The sequence below is a fragment of the Pseudorasbora parva genome, chromosome 7 (genome assembly GCF_024679245.1).
Source record: "Pseudorasbora parva isolate DD20220531a chromosome 7, ASM2467924v1, whole genome shotgun sequence".
NCBI classification, from domain to species: domain Eukaryota; kingdom Metazoa; phylum Chordata; class Actinopteri; order Cypriniformes; family Gobionidae; genus Pseudorasbora; species Pseudorasbora parva.
Window position 1 is genome coordinate 33,649,509 of NC_090178.1, and position 22,275 is coordinate 33,671,783.

Here is a 22,275-nt window from a genome sequence, read left to right on the forward strand (position 1 = left end):
TAAATCTTGAAAACAAAACAAAAAAGTTATGGACAACAGCTTTAATTAAAGATCAAAACGTCTTGCACACCAAGAAGTTAATTTGTTCAAAGTAAAAAAATTATATATATATATATATATATATATATATATATATATATTTTATATATATATATATATATATATATATATATATATATATATATATATATATATATATATATATAAAACCAATTTAAAATATTTTAATTTATTTTAAAATTTAATTTATAGAATTTATAATTTTCATTATCATTCCTCTTTAGTGTTTCTTATTTAAAATAATATATATAATAATATTTACTGTCACTTTTGATAAGTTAGCATCCTCCCTTGCAGAAAAAAAGACTTAATATTAACCCCAAATAATTTTATAAATGTAGTAATTTTATTTAATGTTATTTGAGTTATTTATTTTTAATTTCTGGGGACCCTGGGACTGTAAAATTATTTAAAAACAAAAAACGCTTTCTGTACCCTTATTCTGTCCCTCTCGCTCTGCACAAACTTGTTAGTTGAACGCTGCGCCTCTCGACCAAACATAGTGCATCAGGTGCAGGTAAACAACAACTAAATGTAAAATCACACACACAAAAAGTAGATTCGAGCAGTGCGCTGAAAGTACTGGAACCAGGGATTGTTGTGGCAACAGACACACACACAGGAAGTTGAAACACTACAGCCCACCAATCAAACATATAAATTACGGTCACGTGGTTAAAATGACACGTGTTTTCACTCCGCGTGCGTGAACTAGCCAATCACCAATGACATCCGTGATTCTGAAAGTCAAACAGTTCACCGGCATATCTTGTATTTCCATTTTAAAGTTGGCTGTCGTATTTATGCAGTGTTTTGTCTTTAACTAACGTTAATTGATGACGACTTTATTTTGTTTTCCGGTTTATTTCTTTAAAAGGGCTAAGCGGCTAACGTTTGTGTGCGGTTTCTGTGGACAGTGCGTGTGTGGAAATGTCTTCAGTCAATTAACTTAACGTTACATCATGTACAAGAAAGTGATATTCATTTAACGTTAGACATTAGACAGTAGCAGCTAACGTTAGACATTAGGCGTTTGTCTTGTCTAGAAGAATAACATATCTGCTGTATTTGTTGCGGAGCGAGAGCCACTACATTCCTCTGGAAACAGACTGCTTTACAGTCAGCATGTTAGGACACATCGCGAGAAGACTTGGCCTCCTCCACGGCCAGCAGATCTGTAATGGACTGAACGGAATCAAACTTAACCAGCTGCTCTCTAAAGAGACACACAGGCACCTACAGTCTTCATTCAAGACCACCAGACCTATCTCGGTAAAGTGTTCATTTTTACATTTGTACACCTAACGGTAGTAATTGTATGATAACGTTAGTTGCAACCTTAGGTGTGATGCCTGCCAATAATGGATGGCTACATTTTTTGTCGCACATTTTAAAATCCTTTGGCAAAATCTGCTCATTTTGTTAAGTTTTTTCCCCTCTCCTATAAGAGCATTCTTGCCTGGCTAACGTACTCTCTTAGAAGAAAAGGTTCTATATAGAACCTTAAAAGGTTCTGTCGGCGCTACGTAACGTTAGTTGGGACCCCTAAAAAGTTCACTGCAATAAATGTTTTTTTTTTACTTAGTATTTTTGTAGTGTTTCTAGTCCAAACCTCTAAACATTCTTAAAACAAGAAGTATTTACTAGACAAGCAAAAGTAATTGTCTTATTTTTTGTTGTTGTTGCAGTGTTCTATATAGAACCCTTTTTAAGTGCCAAAAGGGTTCTTTCTTGTCATTATAGAACCGTTTTAGCATAAAAGGTTATTTGGAGTATACTCAACTATTCCTCTATAAATAACCTTTTCTTTTTTCTTCTAAGAGTGTACTCTCTCCTCTGCAGTTATTTTAGTGTTATATATGTGTACATTTATTATATGAATTATCTTTAATTAGCATATATAAAATGTTATTATAATATTCAGTTAACATGAACTAAGAATAAACAATACTTTGACAGTATTTCTTAATTTTAGTAACTGTAAATTGTAAATTTCAACATTTGCTAATACATTAAAAGTCAAAGTCATCAAAGTGGTGTTTAAGAGTAAGGGCACAATTAAAATATCCAAAAAACACTAGAACAATGTTTGACTTGTAGTACTTATAGTTGACTTGTGTACTTACATTATCCCAAATGTTTCCAAGAATGTTAAATCCAGAGAAATAAGCTATTTTAACCAGGACACGGATCGAGTCTGTGTGTTACCCCCAATTTCCATTTCCAGTTTTATTTTGTAGAAAGAAACCATGAAAACACCCTTTATTAGACAAGAGAACAACTGTTTGGAGACATTCATCAACAGAAAACAATTTATTGTACATTAATACAGCATTTTCTCCATAATGCAATATGTGTTCAAATGAAATGCGTCCCTTTTAACAGCACAAGCCATCCAGCATTTATTAATATGATATTCGATCTAGCTCACTGCAGTCAGTGTGCAACAAGTGTCTCAGTGTAGCCGCCGAGTGAACACACAGAGTAACGTTATAACAACTTTCAACACACTCAAATGTATCTAATATAATAGAACAATGCAGTGTTACCGCACCTACACATGACCAGAAGAAGTGGAAGCGTCGACTGTGGCATAATAAAAGCTCCATGTACCCACTTTATATCATGTTGCCTTAACTACTATGTACTAACATTTTAATTAATCATTTGATACAATGCACTTGTTGTGTACATACATGTTTTTACATTGTACTTACATTTGAAAAAATACCTGCATGTAATTACGTCTGTAATTAATTTCTGTAGTTACATTTGTAATTACACAGTTGGCACTTCCCTTACACCTAACCCTACCCTTAAACTTACCCAAATCACCACACCTGTACCTGTATCCACCTCAATATCAGCAAAGGTGTGTTGCAATACAATTTGAATGCAGTAAGTACATTGTACTTATTTTTTGATGTAAGTACATACTACTTCAGACCACCTAATATAAAGTGGGGCCAGCTCCACTGCTGTTGAGTCGTGTGTCACACTCGTCTCTCATTAGCAAACGCTTCAGTGACCTCGTTCAGCTTCCACAACACTCGGCCCTGCTCTGCTTCAAACCACAATGTGTGTTAATGTTAATAATCTCATCCATGAACATGATTCTGTCCCCGCCCAGTCCCAATTTTTTTTCCACCAGCTGTGGGGTGAAGTTTACAACTACCAAGATGCCAAGGTCAATCTCTGCGTCATCAAGCTACGCCTTTGTTTTGAATAGGTGACGTCTGGCGGCAAAAAACTACATATTGTGCCTTTAATGCACTGTAAATTCACATGAACAACTAACATTACCAAATATTAATAAATGGTGTATCAAATGTATTTCTCATTGTTAGGTCATGTCATTGTGTGATGATTTATTGAATAATCTTAGTTGCATATGTTTTAATGCCCTGGGGAAAACAATGGAAAATGACTGCTTCACAACAGCGTCCTGTGACGTTAAAAACCTTGAAATGGAGACATTTTCTTATCTCCTTGCGAAGACTAACATTCCTTCAAACCAAACATTTCTAAGATTGAACAACAATAGCAAGCATTGCTAGAGCAAGGACATAAGTCAAATAAGTTATATCGTGAGAACTCTCTGGAAGATTTTTAGCATGATAATGGATATGACAGTGTATTTGGTCTTGGCAGAATAACATTTTAGTTAGATAACAATACTTATTTTACAATACGTTTATTCATTTGTTACCATTAGTTGATTAACATGAACAAATAATGAACATTAAATCTGCACCATTTGTTAATCTAAGTCAATTATAATTTCAACATTCAATAGTGCGTTATTAAAATCTGTTGTTCTTTGTTAACATTAGTTGCAACTGTGAGCAAACATTAAAATCGATTTTTGCTGTTAATAAATTATTTTTAAATAATGTTGAACATGTTGGTTCATGTTAGCTAATGTATTAACTAATATTAACAAATGCAACCTTATTGTAAAGTGTTCCCAAATTTTGATTAAATATCAATATTTTACCAGATTTTAATTAAATTTGTAATTTTATTTCTGCTTTTTCATTTAAGCGGTTTAATAGTTGTAGTTAACAATATGATCACTGCTCTAAAAAATATTATTTTTCTTTAGCTTTGATTAAATTTTTTTTTTTAAATGATTATATATATATATATATATATATATATATATATATATATATATATATATATATATATATATATATATATATATATATTAGGACTTCTATAATATATAGTTCTTTTATAATATAATTAATTTAGTTAGTTGCCAATGCAACATTTCAAATATCAAGTTTAAGTTGATCTATTATATTTTATTTTATTTAAAGATATTTAATCATTTTTGTTAACAGTAGCTACACTGTTCTGATTTGCATTAATGAAAAATAACTTTAATATTACTCTCCATCCAGACGAAGTCACTGTGGCCGTTCTCATCTAAGCCACGAGATTTCAGCCAGCCCAACTCGTCGTGGAGTCCAGAGATGTGCAAGGTTTACGACCACTATAATGCACTGTGTGACATTAACACTGAAAATGGGGAGCAGCAAAAAAAGGGGCCTTGGAGGAAGTTGCCCAGCTACAACCGCTCCATTAAATATGCTACTGGTAAGTGATTAATATGTATTTGCATAGTTACTTCTAGGGTATGTTCACAATTGGCAGGTTTGGTTCAATCAACTCTGGTGGGACTGCCATCCGAACCCTGGTGCGCACCAAATAAGCAGACAGAGACTGTTAAAAAGGATGAGTTGCGGCCGGGTTTTAAATTAACTCTGGTGTGTTTCAACTGAAATATGAATGCAACATAGACCAAAGAAATGTAAACAAACAAAAAACAGGACATGATGTCAAAGGATGTGACCCTAAAAAGGACCGAATGCTCAAGCATACCTGTTTTTTCTCGTCATAGTTGCAATGTTGCCCATTACAGTTCAGGACAGTGTCTCCTTACAGTAGATTTTCGTTTGCGTGTGTGTGTGTACTCTGCCACTGGATTTTAGAGCAGTGGAGTGACGAATGACACTTCTTTGTCATCTTTGTCTGATGAATCTGAGTTTGGCGGTTGCCATGAGAACGGTACTTCCCTGACTACATTGTGCCAAGTGCAATGTTTGGTGGAGGGGGGATTATGGTGTGGGGTTGTTATTTTTTTAGGAGTTGGGCGTGGCACCTTAGTTCCAGTGAAAGGAACAATTTCATACTCAAATTTGTGGGAACATTTGAGTATTGGTCCTCCCTGTTCCAACATGACTGCACACCAGAACACAAAGTAAGGTCCATAAAGACATGGATGACTGAGTTTGGTGTGGAGGAACTTGACTGGCCTGACCTCAACCTGAAAAAACACTTTTGGGATGAATTAGAGAGGAGACTGCGAGCCAGGCCTTCTTGTCCAACATCAGTGCCTGACCTCACAAATGTCCTTCTAGTCTAGGAGAATGGTAAAAAAAAAAGCCCATTAACACTTGTGGAAAGCCTTCCCAGAAGAGTTGAAGCTGTTATAGCTGCAAAGGGTGGGCCAACTCCACATTAAACTCTACAGATTAACAATTGTATGTCATTAAAGTTCATGTACATGTAAAGGCAGACGTGCCAACTTTTGGCAATATAGTGTATCGTATGCACATACAGCAAACACATTTAGCCCAGCACACAGCATTGCTTTGGATATTGGACAAGTTCCTTTGTAAAATATACTGTTTGTCTTTAAGTATACAAATATTAAACCGAACCAAGACAACAGAACTAAACGTGTGAAGTGTGAACATACCCCTAGTCACTGTAATCAGTAAAATAAAATGACATGATAATGTATATAAAAGCTAATGTCACAATGTTTCTGTCTGGTAGGCGGCATCCACCTCAGCAAACTCATCCAGGCCAAAGCTCGACTTTTCACAAGAAATTTTAGAGAGCAAGGCGTGGCCTTTGAATATGTTACATTTGTCAATAAGGAGGAGAAGAGATGTGTTTGTGTGTTTCAGGCAGGACATTTATTAGAGGGTGCACCCGGGTAAGCAATTACTCTATTCTATGTTTATTGGCTGAAATGAAATGCCACCAATTTGTTTGTCAAGAAAGGAAGAACAGGAAATGATGTTACACCTTTTCCCTATGTGTCAGGCATGTCCATGGTGGAGCCATAGCCACCATGATTGACACCGTGACGGGTACTCATGCTAGTTACCTGTCAGGACCTGTTATGACTGCCAATCTCAACATCGACTACCGCAAGTAAGCGAATGTTTCAGTACTTCAGTCTTTGAGCTGTACCCTTATTTTTTCCAGTTTACACTGGCTTTAGGGATCGATTAAGAATTATCTCACCTGTTGAACTCTGTTCTCCTGTACAGTCCAATGCCTCTGGGGAGTGTGGTTTTAATCCACAGCGCTCTGGATCGAATAGAGAGGAGGAAAACTTACATCACTTGCAAAGTGACCAGCACTGATGATGAGTCCAAAATCTACACTGAGGCCACAGGTAGAGTACACAAACGTATGCATTTCATGTATGTGTAAACGCCAATCAAATCAATAAACCACATCATATGCATATCCTTGTAGACTGACTTTACACGTTATGCATGCCGACACCACACAGGTGATATACCTGTTAGTCATGTATCATGTGTTTCTGTAGTGTCACAATCGTTCCCTTTTCACGTGTCACCATTAGGCAGTTTATTATCAGAAGCAAAGCATGTGCGCCTGACATTCCTAGATAATGTAGCTAACCTCTAGAAATCTGCTTAGTTGTAGTATTTGCACATATAATGAAAACAAAAATAATACGTTGTATCTAACATTATTTGTTCTTAGTGTAAGTAGTATTTATTTGCTGTACTTCCTCTAGAATTTTATGTCTGTTTGTTTAATTTAGCAAAATGGTCTTTTGTGGTATCATCCACACGTGTTGATAACTAGCCTAGTCAAACCTTTATAAAGGTAAAATGGGTTTCTCAAAATTCTTTAGTCTAGTAATTGAGACCCAAAAACATCATTTATTTGTGAAACTTAGCTGGATAAAGAAACAAACACAAAATTAAAAAATGAAAATTTGTACCACATTTCTAAAGCTCATATATGTATTGAATTTTGCACATTCGTGACTATAAAAAGTTTAATCATTAGGTGTGTTTTAGGGCTGGGATAAACGATTATTTTTTAAGCGATTAATCTAGCGTTTATTTTTTCGATGCATCGATTAATCTAACGATTCATTTTCCCTGTCGGATTCGATTTCGATTCGATTAACGATTATCTCCCCATTAATTGCCTAATAGCAATTTATACATGTTGTTTTAATTATCTGAATGAAAAAACTAATTCCTTAACATTGCAATATATGTTAGGCATATACTTATATTAATTGCTCTTAAAATTCCAAAGTAAAAGACTATACAAGAGCAATGCATTCAATAAAACCTTGAAAGCATAAAGTACACACACACAAATAAGTATAAACCAACAACAAAGAAACACAATATACGATTTTTCTATGTATGCAACTTAGCCTACAGGCTATGCCCATCGATTAAATATCAACAAGTTGGCTAATCAAATCCGGGGACACACTGCAAGCGTGCCGTGAGTGTCTCGGCTGCGTGGCGTGTCCGTTTTTGTTTCGGCTCCCATGTTAACAGGTTGGAGTTTGCACACTGCCTGCGTGACGTGTGGAAAACGCGTGCATGCTAGAAATAGAAGAGCGCCTATTTTTCACGCGACACGCGAGCGTGTTGGAAGCGTCTCCAGGCAAAATAGAATAGGAAAAGATGTTTATATATCATTCTGACACGAATAGCTACATATTAATAAATTACATTTCCATGTTTGAAAGTCTCTTGGTTAACATAAAGGCAGATATAGGCCTAATTGTAATAATAAAAAACGACAATTATCGATTTTGAAATATTGCAACTGTCATTACAGAACAAAATATTCTGTAGCCTATTTTGCCGGCAATACCACAGATATGTGGTCAATAGGCTACTGCCGACGTTGTCTTGGCTGTATCAGTAGGCTATTTATGTTTAACATTAAGAATAGGGCTTCCCTCCGCATCAATAGCAGCAGCAGCGCCGCGTCAGACACGCTTCTAGTGTGCAGAGGCAGAGAAAACGCCATGCAGCCCCGTGGCTGACACGCAACAGAAACGCAACGGGCATCCGTGGCATGACAGTAAAAACAGTTACATGTGGAGTGCATTACGGGCGTCAATATTCTGTTTAAAACCGGAATAGTCCTGGGATGAAACTGTGCTCACTTAGAGGATGGATACCCTCGGTCACATCAGCGTGATAAGACATTGAACATTTGAAATTTAAAAGATAGGTAGCCAATGTGCCCTATGCTTGCACTTTATGCAAATGTTTGTTTTTGTGATTAAAATACATAAAGTATTACCAAAACATCTGTCTTCCTGTGTGAAGAAATTTGTTTATGTAGCCGTGACAACAAAAAGCGTGCATGCGTGCCTGTGTTAAGAGCGCTTGCTCCGTGCGCCAACCTGCAAGCCTTGCACTTCTGGAAGTCTGAGGAGCCGCTCGTGTTGCTACCATAGATATACATAATAAATAATATACTTATATTAATTACATAATATACTTTATTATGTATATCTATGGTTGCTACTACTCTCCGGCGCCGCCATCTTTATTTTGAGTCTGACGAATCGACGCGCATATTTTGCGTCAACGTATTTTTTGTGTCGATGTCATCGATGACGTCGACTTGCGTTGTCCCAGCCCTAGTGCGTTTACATGCACGTTCTTCAGCCGATTATGCCCAATAAGCCAAAATTGAACATGGTCATGTAAACGCGTGTAACCCATTTTCTTTTATCGGAGTAAGGTCATAAACGGCGTAAGCATAGCACGGCTATGTTATGGCTATGCTAATAAGGACATTACCACAAACGCAGACTCTTTTAAGACCCAGAAAATTGTAAAGATGTGTTCTCATCTCATGCAGCAGAAGTAGAAGAGGTTCAGTCAAAACGCTGCATCTGGATCTGCATGAGGGACAATATGAGCCGTAAAGCTCTCGCTGACATGGCACATGCTTTGTTTAACATCAAAACTGACGAAACATTTGGAGTCAGATAAGGACATTATTATTATGTTTGATGTCACTACAAGGAAATAACCCGGTTTATTAATAAAGTCATGTAAACCTGGTTTACTTGCGTTGTCAGTTTACTGGTTTGTATGTAAACGGGGAAAACTGGTTATTTCAATAAGCTGATATTTGTGAGTTATCAGCTTACTGGTGTGCATGTAAACGCACCCAGTGTTTCAAGCAGTTGTGTGCCCTCATAACTTCCCTTCCATGTGCAATGACTTCTCTGATGTGTTTTCTGGCTCGAGGGCGGGACAAGCTGTCACATGATGTTACACCAACAGCAAATGACAAGATCCAATCAAGTCCCGTTCCTACCTATTTTTTCTTTTCTTGTTTGAGTTGATGTTTAACTCCGATATATATATATATATATATATGCCGACTTTTGAACTAGCACATGCAAACGATAAACTTTTGTGATGGCTGATATGGTCAGTGAAAATTCTGTCAACTGTCCCAATCATCTTTCACACTATCCCTGAAAAAGTCCTTTTTATAAATAACTACAAACTGTATGTGCTATCTCTAAAACCTTCTCTCTCTCTCTCTCTCTCTCCCCCCCTCTTTCTTTCCTCACAGCTCTATTTGTTTCAATAAGTGTGGGCCATTTATTTGGATCATGAAACTGACAGCAGCCCGGAATCCGATGCAATGTACAGTATGTGTGTGCAAATGAGTGAGAGTTCAGGTGTGTCTGAGGTGGAGTGTGTGCGCAATGAACAACTGATCAAGTTGATGTTTTACTTCAGCTTTCTGAATGAGGTGGAAGTGTATGCATGTAATGGTTACATGTGGCTACCTCATTTTTTTATTTTAAACGAAATACTATTAACCGTGTATATTTATTTATATGCTATTTAAAGTTTTGCTGCCTAAAAAAAAGTTTGTTACTAACTTTTTAATCATGGTGGCAATTATGGACCTACTTTATATTAGGTGGCCTTAATTACTGTGTAACAGTCTAACATTTTAATTAATCATTTTATACTATGCACTTTTTACTTACATTTTTAAAAATACCTGCATGTAATTACAGCTGTAATTAATTTCTGTAGTTACATTTATAATTACACTGTTGACACTTCTCTTACACCTAACTTTACCCTTAAACTTACCCATACCTCCACACCTGTCCCTAACTTTATCCGTATCCAACCTCAATATGAGCAAACGTATTTGACAAAACAATATGAATGCAATAAGTACATTGTACTTATTTTTTATGTAAGCACATAGTAGTTAAGGCCACCTAATATAAAGCGGGACTAAGAATTTAGTTTGATTATACAATGAAAAATAATATATATTTTAGCAGTACTATATTGCATATTGTGTTAAAGAGACTTGACATTTTGTTATAAATGGAAAAGTGTGCATTTTAAATTAAAGTTATTGTTAAAGAATAATAACGTGTTCATAACTGCCTTTATTAATCTCATTAAAGCCAATAATCAAAAAGTGTCTGATTGTGTCTTGAAATGTCTTTTTATTCTGAAAATTGACCAAATTGGACCCCTTGAAATTGAAAACACCCCTTTTTTTGGATCATTTGAGGTTCCAATCAAAAGCTGCCAAAATACTTTCTGTGAGTGGACCAAGAAAGGGCTGTCTGGTACCAGAGTGGTCTTGACCCCAGCCCTGGACTGAGGCATTTTTGGCAGACGACTTTGAGCTATGACCATTACTGGGTGACAGTAAAAAGATTGAAGTGATTGAATATTTCACAATATTTATATTTTGCCCCCCATACAAAGTTTGAGAATAAATGTAGAGAATAAATAAGGAAATACTTCAAAGCTTGTCGATTAATATACCAGTGTTTCTCAACACCAATCTTTGGGACCCACCTCACAGAATGTTTTAGATGTCACACACTAGGTAGTTAAAGAGTTAAAATGGGTGTTTAAATTAGTGAGACTGAGACATCTAAAACATTAGGCCTGTCCAAATACAGTGACAACTAAATGTCCACACTTGGGCCTTAGCAGCTGATGGTACTCCTCGTGCTATTTGAAGGAATCTAGTCATAGTAGTCATTCGGTTGCTTGGGGACCTTTTGTCAAAGAAAGTTGCTTGCTTTTCTTCAGAAATGGCGGAAATTAAATGCCATGGCAAAACTTCCAACCAGCACAACCTATTTCTTCTGCTGCTGTTGCTTCCACTGAGGACACTCACTCACATTCGTCTAATTTAAAGCATACCATTTCACCATATAGCCCCCACCTTGGCGCTAGTTTCTGTGCTGCAAGACAAGCCAGTGGGATCTAAAATCCTAACTGGCTTTCAAAAAAGTATTAGTAAATGTTGAAATTAACATTAACCAAAAATGGAAATTCTGTCATCTCGTCGTTCCAAACCTGTAAGACAGTCATTCTTCTTCGGAGCACAAATTAAGATATTTTTGATGAAATCCAAGAGCTTTCTGAACTACCCTTAAGCAGCAACATCATTGCAACTTTCAAGATCCAGAAAGGTAAAGACAATTGTTAAAATCGTTCATGTGACTCCAGTGGCTCAACCTTAATGTTACAAAGTGACGAGAATACTTTTTTGTGCGCAAACAAACAAAAACAACGACTTTATTTAGCTATTTCAACTGTTACCCATAAATGTTACTTTAACATGCTACAGTCAACACTCAGAATATTAGTAAAGTTTTTTTTTTTTTTTTAAATAAATTAAATTTTATAACTTGACTCGGCCTGCAACCCCAAAGGACAAGTGGTTTGGAAAATCAATGGGTAAATGGATGGAATTTGACTGGCTGAATAAATAGTTTGTTAATTGTTTTAATTTAATTTCGACTTAACATTAACATTTTATTTAAACAAAAACAATCTAGAGCAAAACTATAAGAATCAGAACCAAGGATTCACCAACGAAGCAAGTTAAATAAAGACATACAAAGACCGATATGAACATTACAAATGAATTCTACATTGAATTTGTTGTCAGTCAAAGTTGTTTTCCTTCATAACGCTGAAACAAATACTAACCTCTAACCTATACCATGACATAATCTTAGTATACTATAGGAAGCACATCCAGATACACACTGTAAGCATTACAATAGATTGCCAGGATTCGATCCGTGCATGATTTTGCTTATTTCTGAACTGTCAGAGGGGACTCTGATTGAGGCTGTGCAATTGGGGAAATCTCATTCATATAGTATATGCTACCATATTTATCAGGTTAGCTTGATAATCGGACAGTAATTAAGTTTCAGCAAATAATATGCACTGTAGAACATTTTTGTACAAAATAATTACCTGGTTGCCTTAATTTTGAGTTCATGGAGTTAAAACAATGAACATTTTTTAGAATCAACAACCTTTATTCAAATATTATTAAAAGATTGTGTAAGCGGTAATTGTGTTTTATTTGTGAAGATGCAGTAAAACATGCCAAATTGTGGTATTTTCATGATTTGTCAAATTTTTTATGTAGATTCAAAACAATATAAAAAGCTCAGCATGCATGAAACAGCATTTCACCCAAGCCCCCCCCCCCACCCTTAAATGTCACACAGTTAAAGGTAGGGTAGGTAAGAATTATTTAAAACACTTTTGTCCAAATTTATTTAAACTTTATATGTCAAAACATAATTAAAATGTAAGTACTTTGAAAAAGAGAGTATAAAAATCGAGTGACTTTAGACTTTTTAATCTGCATTAAACACTGCTCATTATTTTCTTCCGGGACGAAACAAGTGATTGGCTTGGGCGACTGTCACTCTCTCTCGCTACAATAGCTGCCTCCTACAGGATCTGCCCACATGCGTATGGCACGAAACCTAGGAAGAGCAAAATAATAGCAGAGAAAGAGCATTTAAAATTCACAGTGCACAATGCAAAAAAAGGAAGACAGTACAAGAAAAGGCAATGCACAAAAAGTCTTTGGATAAACAAAGAAATCAAATGCGAGTAAATATCGGCGTGGCTTTTCAACGATGGCGAGAACTGAGGGACCTCAAGGGGCTGAAAAGCAACATCTTGATGGATGTATTTCTGCTGGACAGGTAATCTTTCATTTTGATTATACATTTTTTTGGTTTATGTTTTCATGAAGCATGTATCACTAGCACACGTAGCTGCCTTATATAGCTAACGTAACATTACTTAGCATAAAGTTACAATGTTATTCACTTAGCAAACCATTAGTAGAAATGATAAATACTCAATACGCTTAGCTCAAGTTGATTGCTGTCGTGTTGAATTTCTCTAAATTTTACTTTAGATAACAAAATGCATGTATAAAAGCTAGTACACTGCATCCAGGAACTTTTTTATAGAACTAAGTTAGCTTTAGCTAGCCTGACAAGCCAGACCCACATCAAGATGTTTGGTCTGGAAACTCACCATTGACAGGGCTCAATCTGAGGGGCGGGATAAACAGTTGTCTTTCAAACTCCCTCTGCACCCGATAGGATAGCGCTACAACTAACCAGACCAACAAAGGTGAAACAGAGCTCGCTGATAGATTAAACATTCGCCGTATCCGGTTAGCAAAACTCTGAACACATCTTCCCTTTTTAAGAATGACTTCAGTGCCGTTCTTTTCTCAGAGAAAAGCTTAACTCCAAGTCTTCCAGAGTCGAGGTCAAAGCTGATTCGAAAGACCGCCGTTCTCCAGTTTCTGTGTTTACTAGAAGCACGCAAACGCAATTCGGCCGTTGTCAATATGGCCCCGCCCACCGACTCTATACACAATGTGATTGGCCCAGCAAGGCGAATAAAGTTCAGAAGGGTATTGAGAGTTGCTAGATGACACTCGCGGGCAGATTAAATTTGCTGCCGCTATAGGGTGCATCTAGATTTCTAGGCTAAGCTTAGATACCCTCTGTCTAAACTCTTTTACCATGTTCACCGGGAACTTTACCTGCATATTTATTTCCGCCTTTGGTTTGTTTTTATATTCATCATGGAAACTCTTACATGCAAAACACTGTATATGCTATCAATCTTACATGAAATTCAGCTTCATCACAGCATAACTGATGTTACTGGAAAAACATGTAGGCATATCAATGGTACCCGTCTTTAGCTTTGCCTTATAAATATAACTAGCTCTTTACCGAATCAAACAAAAATATTTTTTAAACTTACCAGTATTGGTATTCTAGCTTGATAGTGAGTACTAAAATACATCTTATTTGTTTATATTCATACTGATAAAAGTTAGATTTTTTTATTACATGTGATTCTGACATGATGCCACTACATGCACTATAGCCTACATGAGAAGGTGAATGGAAATGATGAGTTAATGTCTTTAAAACAGTCGTGAGAGGTCTACAGACAATCAATTTTTATACTTTCTTTTTCAGAGTACTTACATTTTAATTATGTATTGATATATAAAGAAAATTTAAACAAATTTGGAAAAAAGTTTTTTAACTGATTCTTACCTTACCCTACCTTAACACGTATGATTACAGTCGTTAGGCCTTTCAGTCCTTCAAGGGGTCATGAAAATCAAATAACATAAAGTTCACTGTACAATAGAAGATACGTTAACAAATTCACCTCACTTCAAAACGAAAAAACAAAAACAAAAAAGAAAAGAAAAATTAATTCGATATGACCCGAGAAAACGACTGTGCTGAAAGAGTCATTCATTTAACATCTCGTCAATGTCGCTTTTATTCAGAAGATGTCGCTGTTTCCCTTCCTAATTAAGCCGCGGGACTTCAGCCGAATTTATCATGTAGACTAGAGCGATGCAGTGTTGTAGGGATGACGCATTTTTGTAGGCCAAAACCTGTAAATAAGTTAGCACTGGTATTTGGTTAAATGTTAAATGCCTGTTGATCTGTGTCCACCACAAGCTCAATATATTTTGTTCTACGATACTAAATATATAAGTAGCCTAATTTCCCATTTTTAACAGGTTTTACTTGTCTTTAAAAAGGCTAACAAGTGGCAGAAATAAGACTATAGAGGCTTTCGTGGACTTGGAAAATCACGATGAACAGGTAAAGTCCTACTCACTTGTCCTGGTTTCACAGCCTTGTTGTGTTTATAATTTCGCACTATTGCAGACTTATAACTTGAAGGTAAGCTAGAGAAGTCATGCAACTGTGGTGCAGTTTATTTATAATGTACGTTTTGCTTCTGGCAATTGAATTATAGGCTTCAAAATGAGTTTGTGTTCTTGTGGAGATTTTCATGATGAACAACGTGTAGGCCTAATAATCACAAACACCCTGTTGGTCACACCCTCACAGATCTTATTTTCTTTAATAATCCAAAAGAAAATGAAAAAAAATCCTATTGGATTTCATTTTGTTGAGAGAACCAGGGTGATGATACTGCTAGCACTCTGTATGACCACTAGGCCTAAGAGCGACACCAGAAATGCGGCCACCTCTGTCTTTCAGGAAGACAGCATAAAAGCTTTACACTCTTAATATTAGAATTAAAAGAAAAAAAATCTTGATTGTGTCAATCAAAATGTTTGGAATATAATTTTACAGTATTTTAAGGAATTCCCCTCAAAGCTAGTCCAAAGAATGCCACAGTTTAAAGGCTATCTAATTTGTGAAGTATGGGGGAATCCCATGTTATGTTTTAGAACAGGAAGTGATGTCAGACTATTTTTCTGTGCAGCAATTATTTACATAGGGAGGCATTCTGCATTTAGGATTAAATAGAGCATAACAGAAACCTTAATCTCTTGTAAATTGACCAGCACGGATGAGACTCAGGTAAACATACTTGAATATTATGTAAGAGAGATAGAAAACAAGTTGATGTCATTGATGCAATCAGTGTGAAAATGTGCATAATTACACAACCAAATCTGATTACCTGAAACCACTTTAAACACACCCATGTAGACTCACTGCACACCTGTGTGATGAGTTATTCCCATGACAGTTTCTGCCAAACCAACACTGATCTATTTGTTTTCTGCTCATCAATCTAAACATATGCTCATTAGGCATGTTTACACCATACACCGCATTAACGGATGCATTGCAAAGTTTACCTAGTAAACTGAACTTGTATTTTATCGACCTATCTATCTTTTTTTCTCACACTCTTTACCCCTGTTTTGCTCCTTGCAGTTCTATTTGTGTCAATAAAACTGGGTTATTTATTTGGAGCACGAAGCTGAAAGCAGCCCAAAATCCACCACAGGGCCATGTGCATGTGTGCTCATCTCTATACACGTGAGTGAGATTGCAGGTGTGTGTCTGAGATGGTGTCTCTGTGTGTGTATTTGTGTGTTTGTGTGTGCAATGACCAACTGATCTTGCTGATATTTAACTTATGCACATGTAAGAAATACACAGTAAATCTCTCTGTCCCATCACTTACTTATATTCAGTATAATGGCTGCTTGTGTATATATATATTATATATTATTATTTTATTTATTTATTTATTATTAATTATTTAAAAAATATATTGCATAGAAATTGCCTAATAAAGTTATTTTTGTTTGTTTTTTTGTGCAAAAAAAGTATTTTTGACGCTTCATAAAATTAAGGTTGAACCCCTGTAGTCACATGGACTATTTTAACAACTATTCTTTAAATAGATTTATTTATAACTGTATAACTATTTTACTACCTTTCTAGACCTTGAAAGTTTTAATTAAATTGCTGTCTATGGAGGGGTCAGAGAGCTCTTGGATTTCATCAGAAATATCTTCTTTTGTGTTCTGACAAGGAATAAAGGTCTTACGGATTGGGAATGACATGAGGGTGAATAATTAATGACAAAATTGAAATTTTTGGATGAACTAACCTTTTAATGTTTCCAACTATAGACCGTAGTATATTTAGGTGCTGGTCATATGATTAGAATATCATTAAGAAGTTGATTTATTTCACTAATTTCATTCAAAAAGTGAAACTTGTATATTATATTCATTCAAAACACAGACTGATATACAGTATATATATATATATATATATATATATATATATATATATATATATATATATATATATATATATATATATATAGATATAGATATATATATATATATATATATATATATATACAAATGTTTATTTCTTTTAACTTTGATGATTATAACTGACAACTAAGGAAAATCTCAAATTCAGTATCTCAGAAAATTATAATATTACTTATGACCAATACAAAGAAAGGATTTTTAGAAATCTTGGCCAACACTCAGGACAGCACTCAATGGGGCTCCTTTTGCCTGAATTACTGAAAAACTGAATTAAGCAATGTGGCGTGGCATGGAGGGGATCAGTCTGTGGCACTGCTCAGGTGTTATGAGAGCCCAGGTTGCTCTGATAGCGGCCTTCAGGTCTTCTGCATTTTTGGGTATGCATATCGCATCTTCCTCTTCACAATACCCCATAGATTTTCTATAGGGTTATGGTCAGGCGAGTTTGCTGGCTAATTAAGGACACCATGGTCCTTAAAACAGGTACTGGTTGCTTTGGCACTTTGTGCAGGTACCAAGTCATGTTGAAAAATTTAAATCTACATCTCCATAAAGTTGGTCAGCAGCATGAAGTGTTCTAAAACTTCCTGGTATACGTCTGCGTTGACCTTGGACCTCAGAAAAAGTGAACCAACACCAGCAGATGACATGGCACCCCAAACCATCACTGACTGTGGAAACTTTACACTGGACCTAAAGTAATGTGGATTGTGTTCCTTTCCTCTCTTCCTCTAGACTCTGGGACCCTGATTTCCAAAGGAAATGCAAAATTTATGTTAATCAGAGAACATAACTGTGGACCACTCAGCAGTCCTTTTTGTCTTTAGCCTAGACGAGACACTTCTGATGCTGTCTGCTGTTCAAGAGTGGCTTGACACAAGGAATGCGACAGCTGAAACTCATGTCTTGCATACGTCTGTGAGTAGTGGTTCTTGAAGCACTGACTCCAGCTGCAGTCCACTCTTACCCCTTTTCCACCAGAGTGAACCGGGTGCTAGTTCGGATCGACCGGATCGTTTTTCGAGAACCAGCGAACATTTAAAAGACTTATCCAAACAAAGCGAAAGTAACACGACCCCCCACGGACATCTGCCACGCACACACATAATAAAAGAAACACAACTCAACGTAAAATCCAGGTCTGGTGATATCTCCTCCTTATATGCCACCGAGCTCCCTCATGTGAGGATTTGAGACCGGTGTGGCTCACAGGTGACGCTCATTCGCCATCACGCCCTGGTCTCGCTCGCTCCTCCACCTCGCCACAGCACAGAAAAATATTGCACATATTTTTCATCCGCGCTTCTACCCACCCACACAGAATTAATTATCCGCCCACACCCCCGCCCGTGTATTTTATAAATGTCACAATCCACCCGTTTTAGCCACTTCAATGCCCGCGGGTACCCGACCCATTGCAGGACTCTACTGCTAGCGAGGCAGCGGGAAACACAAACACACACACACACACACACACACACACACACACACACACACACACACACACACACACACACACACACACACACACACACAATTTCCAGGCATGTTCTATCTAATGCATCGACGCTGCACAGACCAACCCGCATATGATATCCAAATACTGCGCGAGTGATTCAAAAGCATAAGGAGTCATTTGCTCTCGCTGTTACTTTGATGCCATACGGCGATGTCACAGCGCAGATGCATCTCGAACGAGCCTTCCATCAACAATGCCGAACGTTGCGTTACTATTGATTCGACATCGTAAATCATTGGCATCAAAACAGCGAATCCAACGCATTCATGCATTTCGCAGTAATTTGTATAGACGATGATTATAAACGAGCAGCAGCTATTAGCTCCATTAGCTGCTATTTAAAAAATGGCGGATCTCAAGTTTGTGTTCATCTTGCTGACCCCGCCCCCAGCACCTGACGTAAGCGGTTCTTACTTGTAGCCCAGCAATGTTTTGGTGCTACTTAAGAACCACTTTTCCTGGCTCGGAGCTGGTGCTTTGGCTGTGGAAACACAAAGAAATGATTTGAAACTAGGCTCTGGCTCTGAACTAGCACCAGCACTGCCTTGGTGGAAAAGGGGTATCTGTGAATCTCTCCAACATTTTAAATAGGTTTTGGTTCACAATCCTCTCCAGGGTGCGGTTATCCCTATTGCTTGTATACTTTTTTCTACCACATCTTTTCCTTCCCTTCGTCTTTCTGTTAATGTGCTTTGACACAGAGCTCTGTGAAAAGCCAGCCTCTTTTGCAATGACCTTTTGTGTATTGCCCTCCTTGTGCAAGGTGTCAGTGGTCATCTTTTGGACAACTGTCAAGTCAGCAGTCTTCCCATGATTGTGTAGCCTACAGAACTAGACTGACCCTGCGTCCCAATTCGCATACTATCCATCCTAAATAGTATTCGAAAATAGAATTAGTATGTCCCAAATCATAGTATGTTGAAAAGAGTATTCCAAAGATTCCCGGATGGTTTACTATTTCCGGTCCGAATTCGAAGTATGAATCGATGGGCACTCTAACGGCTGATATTGCCCACAACCCACTGCGAGGTGAATGGGATTCGACTAGAACTACAAACGCGGATAAAAAGCGTTAAAAACTACAAACATGACGGATGTGCGAGTTCGACGGTTAAGTAGAGAAGTTTAGATAAAGGGGTTTGAGTGACCAACTATCAATATTTAACCTGACAAAAATATATTTATTCAGTGTAGTCACATTATATTTCACCTGCAGCAGCATTGTGAACTTTTGTAATGACACGTTTGGCCATTAACTTTTAAATGCATCATTATATTGCAAATACAAGAGGAGAGTCTCTGCATTAAAGACCCACAAATGGCAGATCAACGAGCGGCTACATTTCTGTCCGATACGGTAAGAGATTAATCTGAATGTGGAGGATTTGAACTGACGAATCTGACGATGATTGAAAGGGCAGTTAAACGGTGACGGGATGCACGTAACTAAGCGACAGAGTCCGTTAAAGATGGCGAAGTAGTATGTCCCGAAGCTTGCATACTTTTCTGCTACACACTCAAAAGTATATACTTTTTCTTCACAAAAAGAGTACATACTTTTAGGACATAGTATAAGTAGGCGAATTGGGACGCAGCAAGAGAGACCATTTAAATGCCTTTCCAGGTGTTTTGAGTTAATTAGCTGATTGCAGTGTGGCACCAGGTGTTTTCAATATTCAACCTTTTCACAATATTCAAATTTGGGAATTTGGGATTTTCCTTAGTTATCAATTATAATCATCAACATTAAAATAAATACACATTTGAAATATATCAGTCTGTGTGTAGTGAATGAATATAATATACAAGTTTTACTTTTTGATGATATATTAAATATGACTAGCACCTGTATGTATGTATTGTTGCAGACCATGTACACCAGGGCTATTCAAATCTTACCCTGGAGGGCCAATGCACTGCAGAGTTTAGCTCCAACCCTGATCAAACACGCCAACCTGTGATTTTCTAAAGATCCTGGAGACATTGATTAGCATGTTCAGGTGTGCTTGATTAAGGTTGGAGCTAAACTCTGCACTGCATTGGCCCTCCAGGGTAAGATTTGAATAGCCCTGATGTACACCCTTTAATGGAAACTGTATTCCCTAGTGGCTGTGGCCTCTATCAGCAGGATAATGTGCCCTGCCACAAAGCAAATATGGTTCAGGAATGGTTTATTTGAGGTGTTGACTTGGCCTTCAAATTCCCCAGATTTCAGTCCAATTGCTGCTAACATCTTGGTGCCAGTTACCACAGCACACCTTCAGGGGTCTAGTGGAATCCATGCCTCTACTGATCAGGACTGTTTTGGGAGCAAAAGGGGGACCAACACAATATTAGGTAGGTGGACATATAATATTTAAGGTAATATATATATTAGGACCGGGACTTTAACGCGTTAATTAAGATTAATTAATTACGGGACTTTAACACGTTAATTAATTACGCAAAAAAATAAATAACAATTTTAACCACACTTATTTTTGCACCACGAAACGTTTTTCAATGAATACGTTTCGACGGACCGATTATACTGGAACACCAACTAGCGTTCACGAGTCACGACAACAACAAACCGTAGTGAACATGAACGGAGAAGCTGATAAGACCGCTTTGCTTGGCCCCGTGGCTGGGAAATTTTGTTTAAAAAAAACGAAAGGATGGAAGCGTCGACAAGAGCGTGGTAATGTGCAAGCTATACAACAAGGAATTTGCGTATCACCGCAGCACATCAGCCTCAAATATCACAAATATGCTTTTGCTACTCTTAATGGCAAACATTGCGCTGGTCTGCTGGACTGAAATAAATAAACAATATTTTGTTGATTAAGCTTATGTATTCAGTCATTATTCAATGGTATACTAAAAATACATGTGAAAAATGACTTCTCATTGTTCTCAGGTCAAATATTTATATGCAATTAAAATGCGATTCATTTCGATTAATTAATTACAAAGCCTCTAATTAATTAGATTATTAGATTATAGATATATTATCCTCCCCCTATCCTTATAGATAATTAGATTATAGATATATTATCCTCATTTTAAATGCATTTTGAATGAAAACAAATGTTAGCATTAACCTCTATATGCTATGAATTTTGTTGTTCCTGTAGCAGGAAAGAAAAGAGGGAGGAAATATCCACCGTATCCATATTGCACTTGCATTAAATCCATTTGATCTGCGTTCCACATTGCTGCATATATTCCAGTAAAGAGAACTGACTGACACCACACTGTTATGGTAATGATTGACACATTATCCACATCAGAGGAGTGTACATTCATATGTGGAGTTTTTAAACTCATCTACTTCATATGCCGTACTACCACTCAAAGGCATGTAATGTTGGAGCAACATACACACACACCTACCTTCCTAGCCTTGTTAGCCTCATATGAATCTCACTTAAAGAAATAAATATCTAAACCTGCATATCTGTGGTGGCCCATAGTCTCCCACAGGCCACTCGCATATGATGTATGTAGGACACAGACTGAGGTGGGTTTCTATCTATGGAGAGGTGTCGAGAGTCTGGTCAAGTGGGCTTTGCGTGATGGCTTCTGTGGGACCACTGCAGCGAAACTCTCGGAGATATATTTTCCATGCGTGGTGTTAACGTGCAAACCTAAGTCTGACCAAA

General features: G+C 36.9%; 1 protein-coding gene and 1 long non-coding RNA gene across 2 annotated transcripts; both read left to right on the forward strand.

Moving 5' to 3' along the window:
- Positions 1–780: 780 nt before the first annotated feature.
- On the forward strand, positions 781–10,641 carry them4 (thioesterase superfamily member 4). Its single transcript, XM_067449157.1, has 6 exons — positions 781–1,332; positions 4,470–4,665; positions 5,911–6,073; positions 6,184–6,294; positions 6,414–6,541; positions 9,760–10,641. Exons 1-6 carry the CDS (start codon positions 1,186–1,188, stop codon positions 9,801–9,803), a joined length of 789 nt encoding a protein of 262 aa, XP_067305258.1. The 5' UTR covers positions 781–1,185; the 3' UTR covers positions 9,804–10,641.
- Positions 10,642–15,086: 4,445 nt separating this feature from the next.
- On the forward strand, positions 15,087–20,952 carry LOC137083303 (uncharacterized). The gene is made up of 3 exons (XR_010906473.1): positions 15,087–15,157; positions 16,253–16,357; positions 20,840–20,952. It is a non-coding gene; the product is annotated as an uncharacterized lncRNA (long non-coding RNA).
- The last annotated feature ends 1,323 nt before the right edge of the window (positions 20,953–22,275 follow it).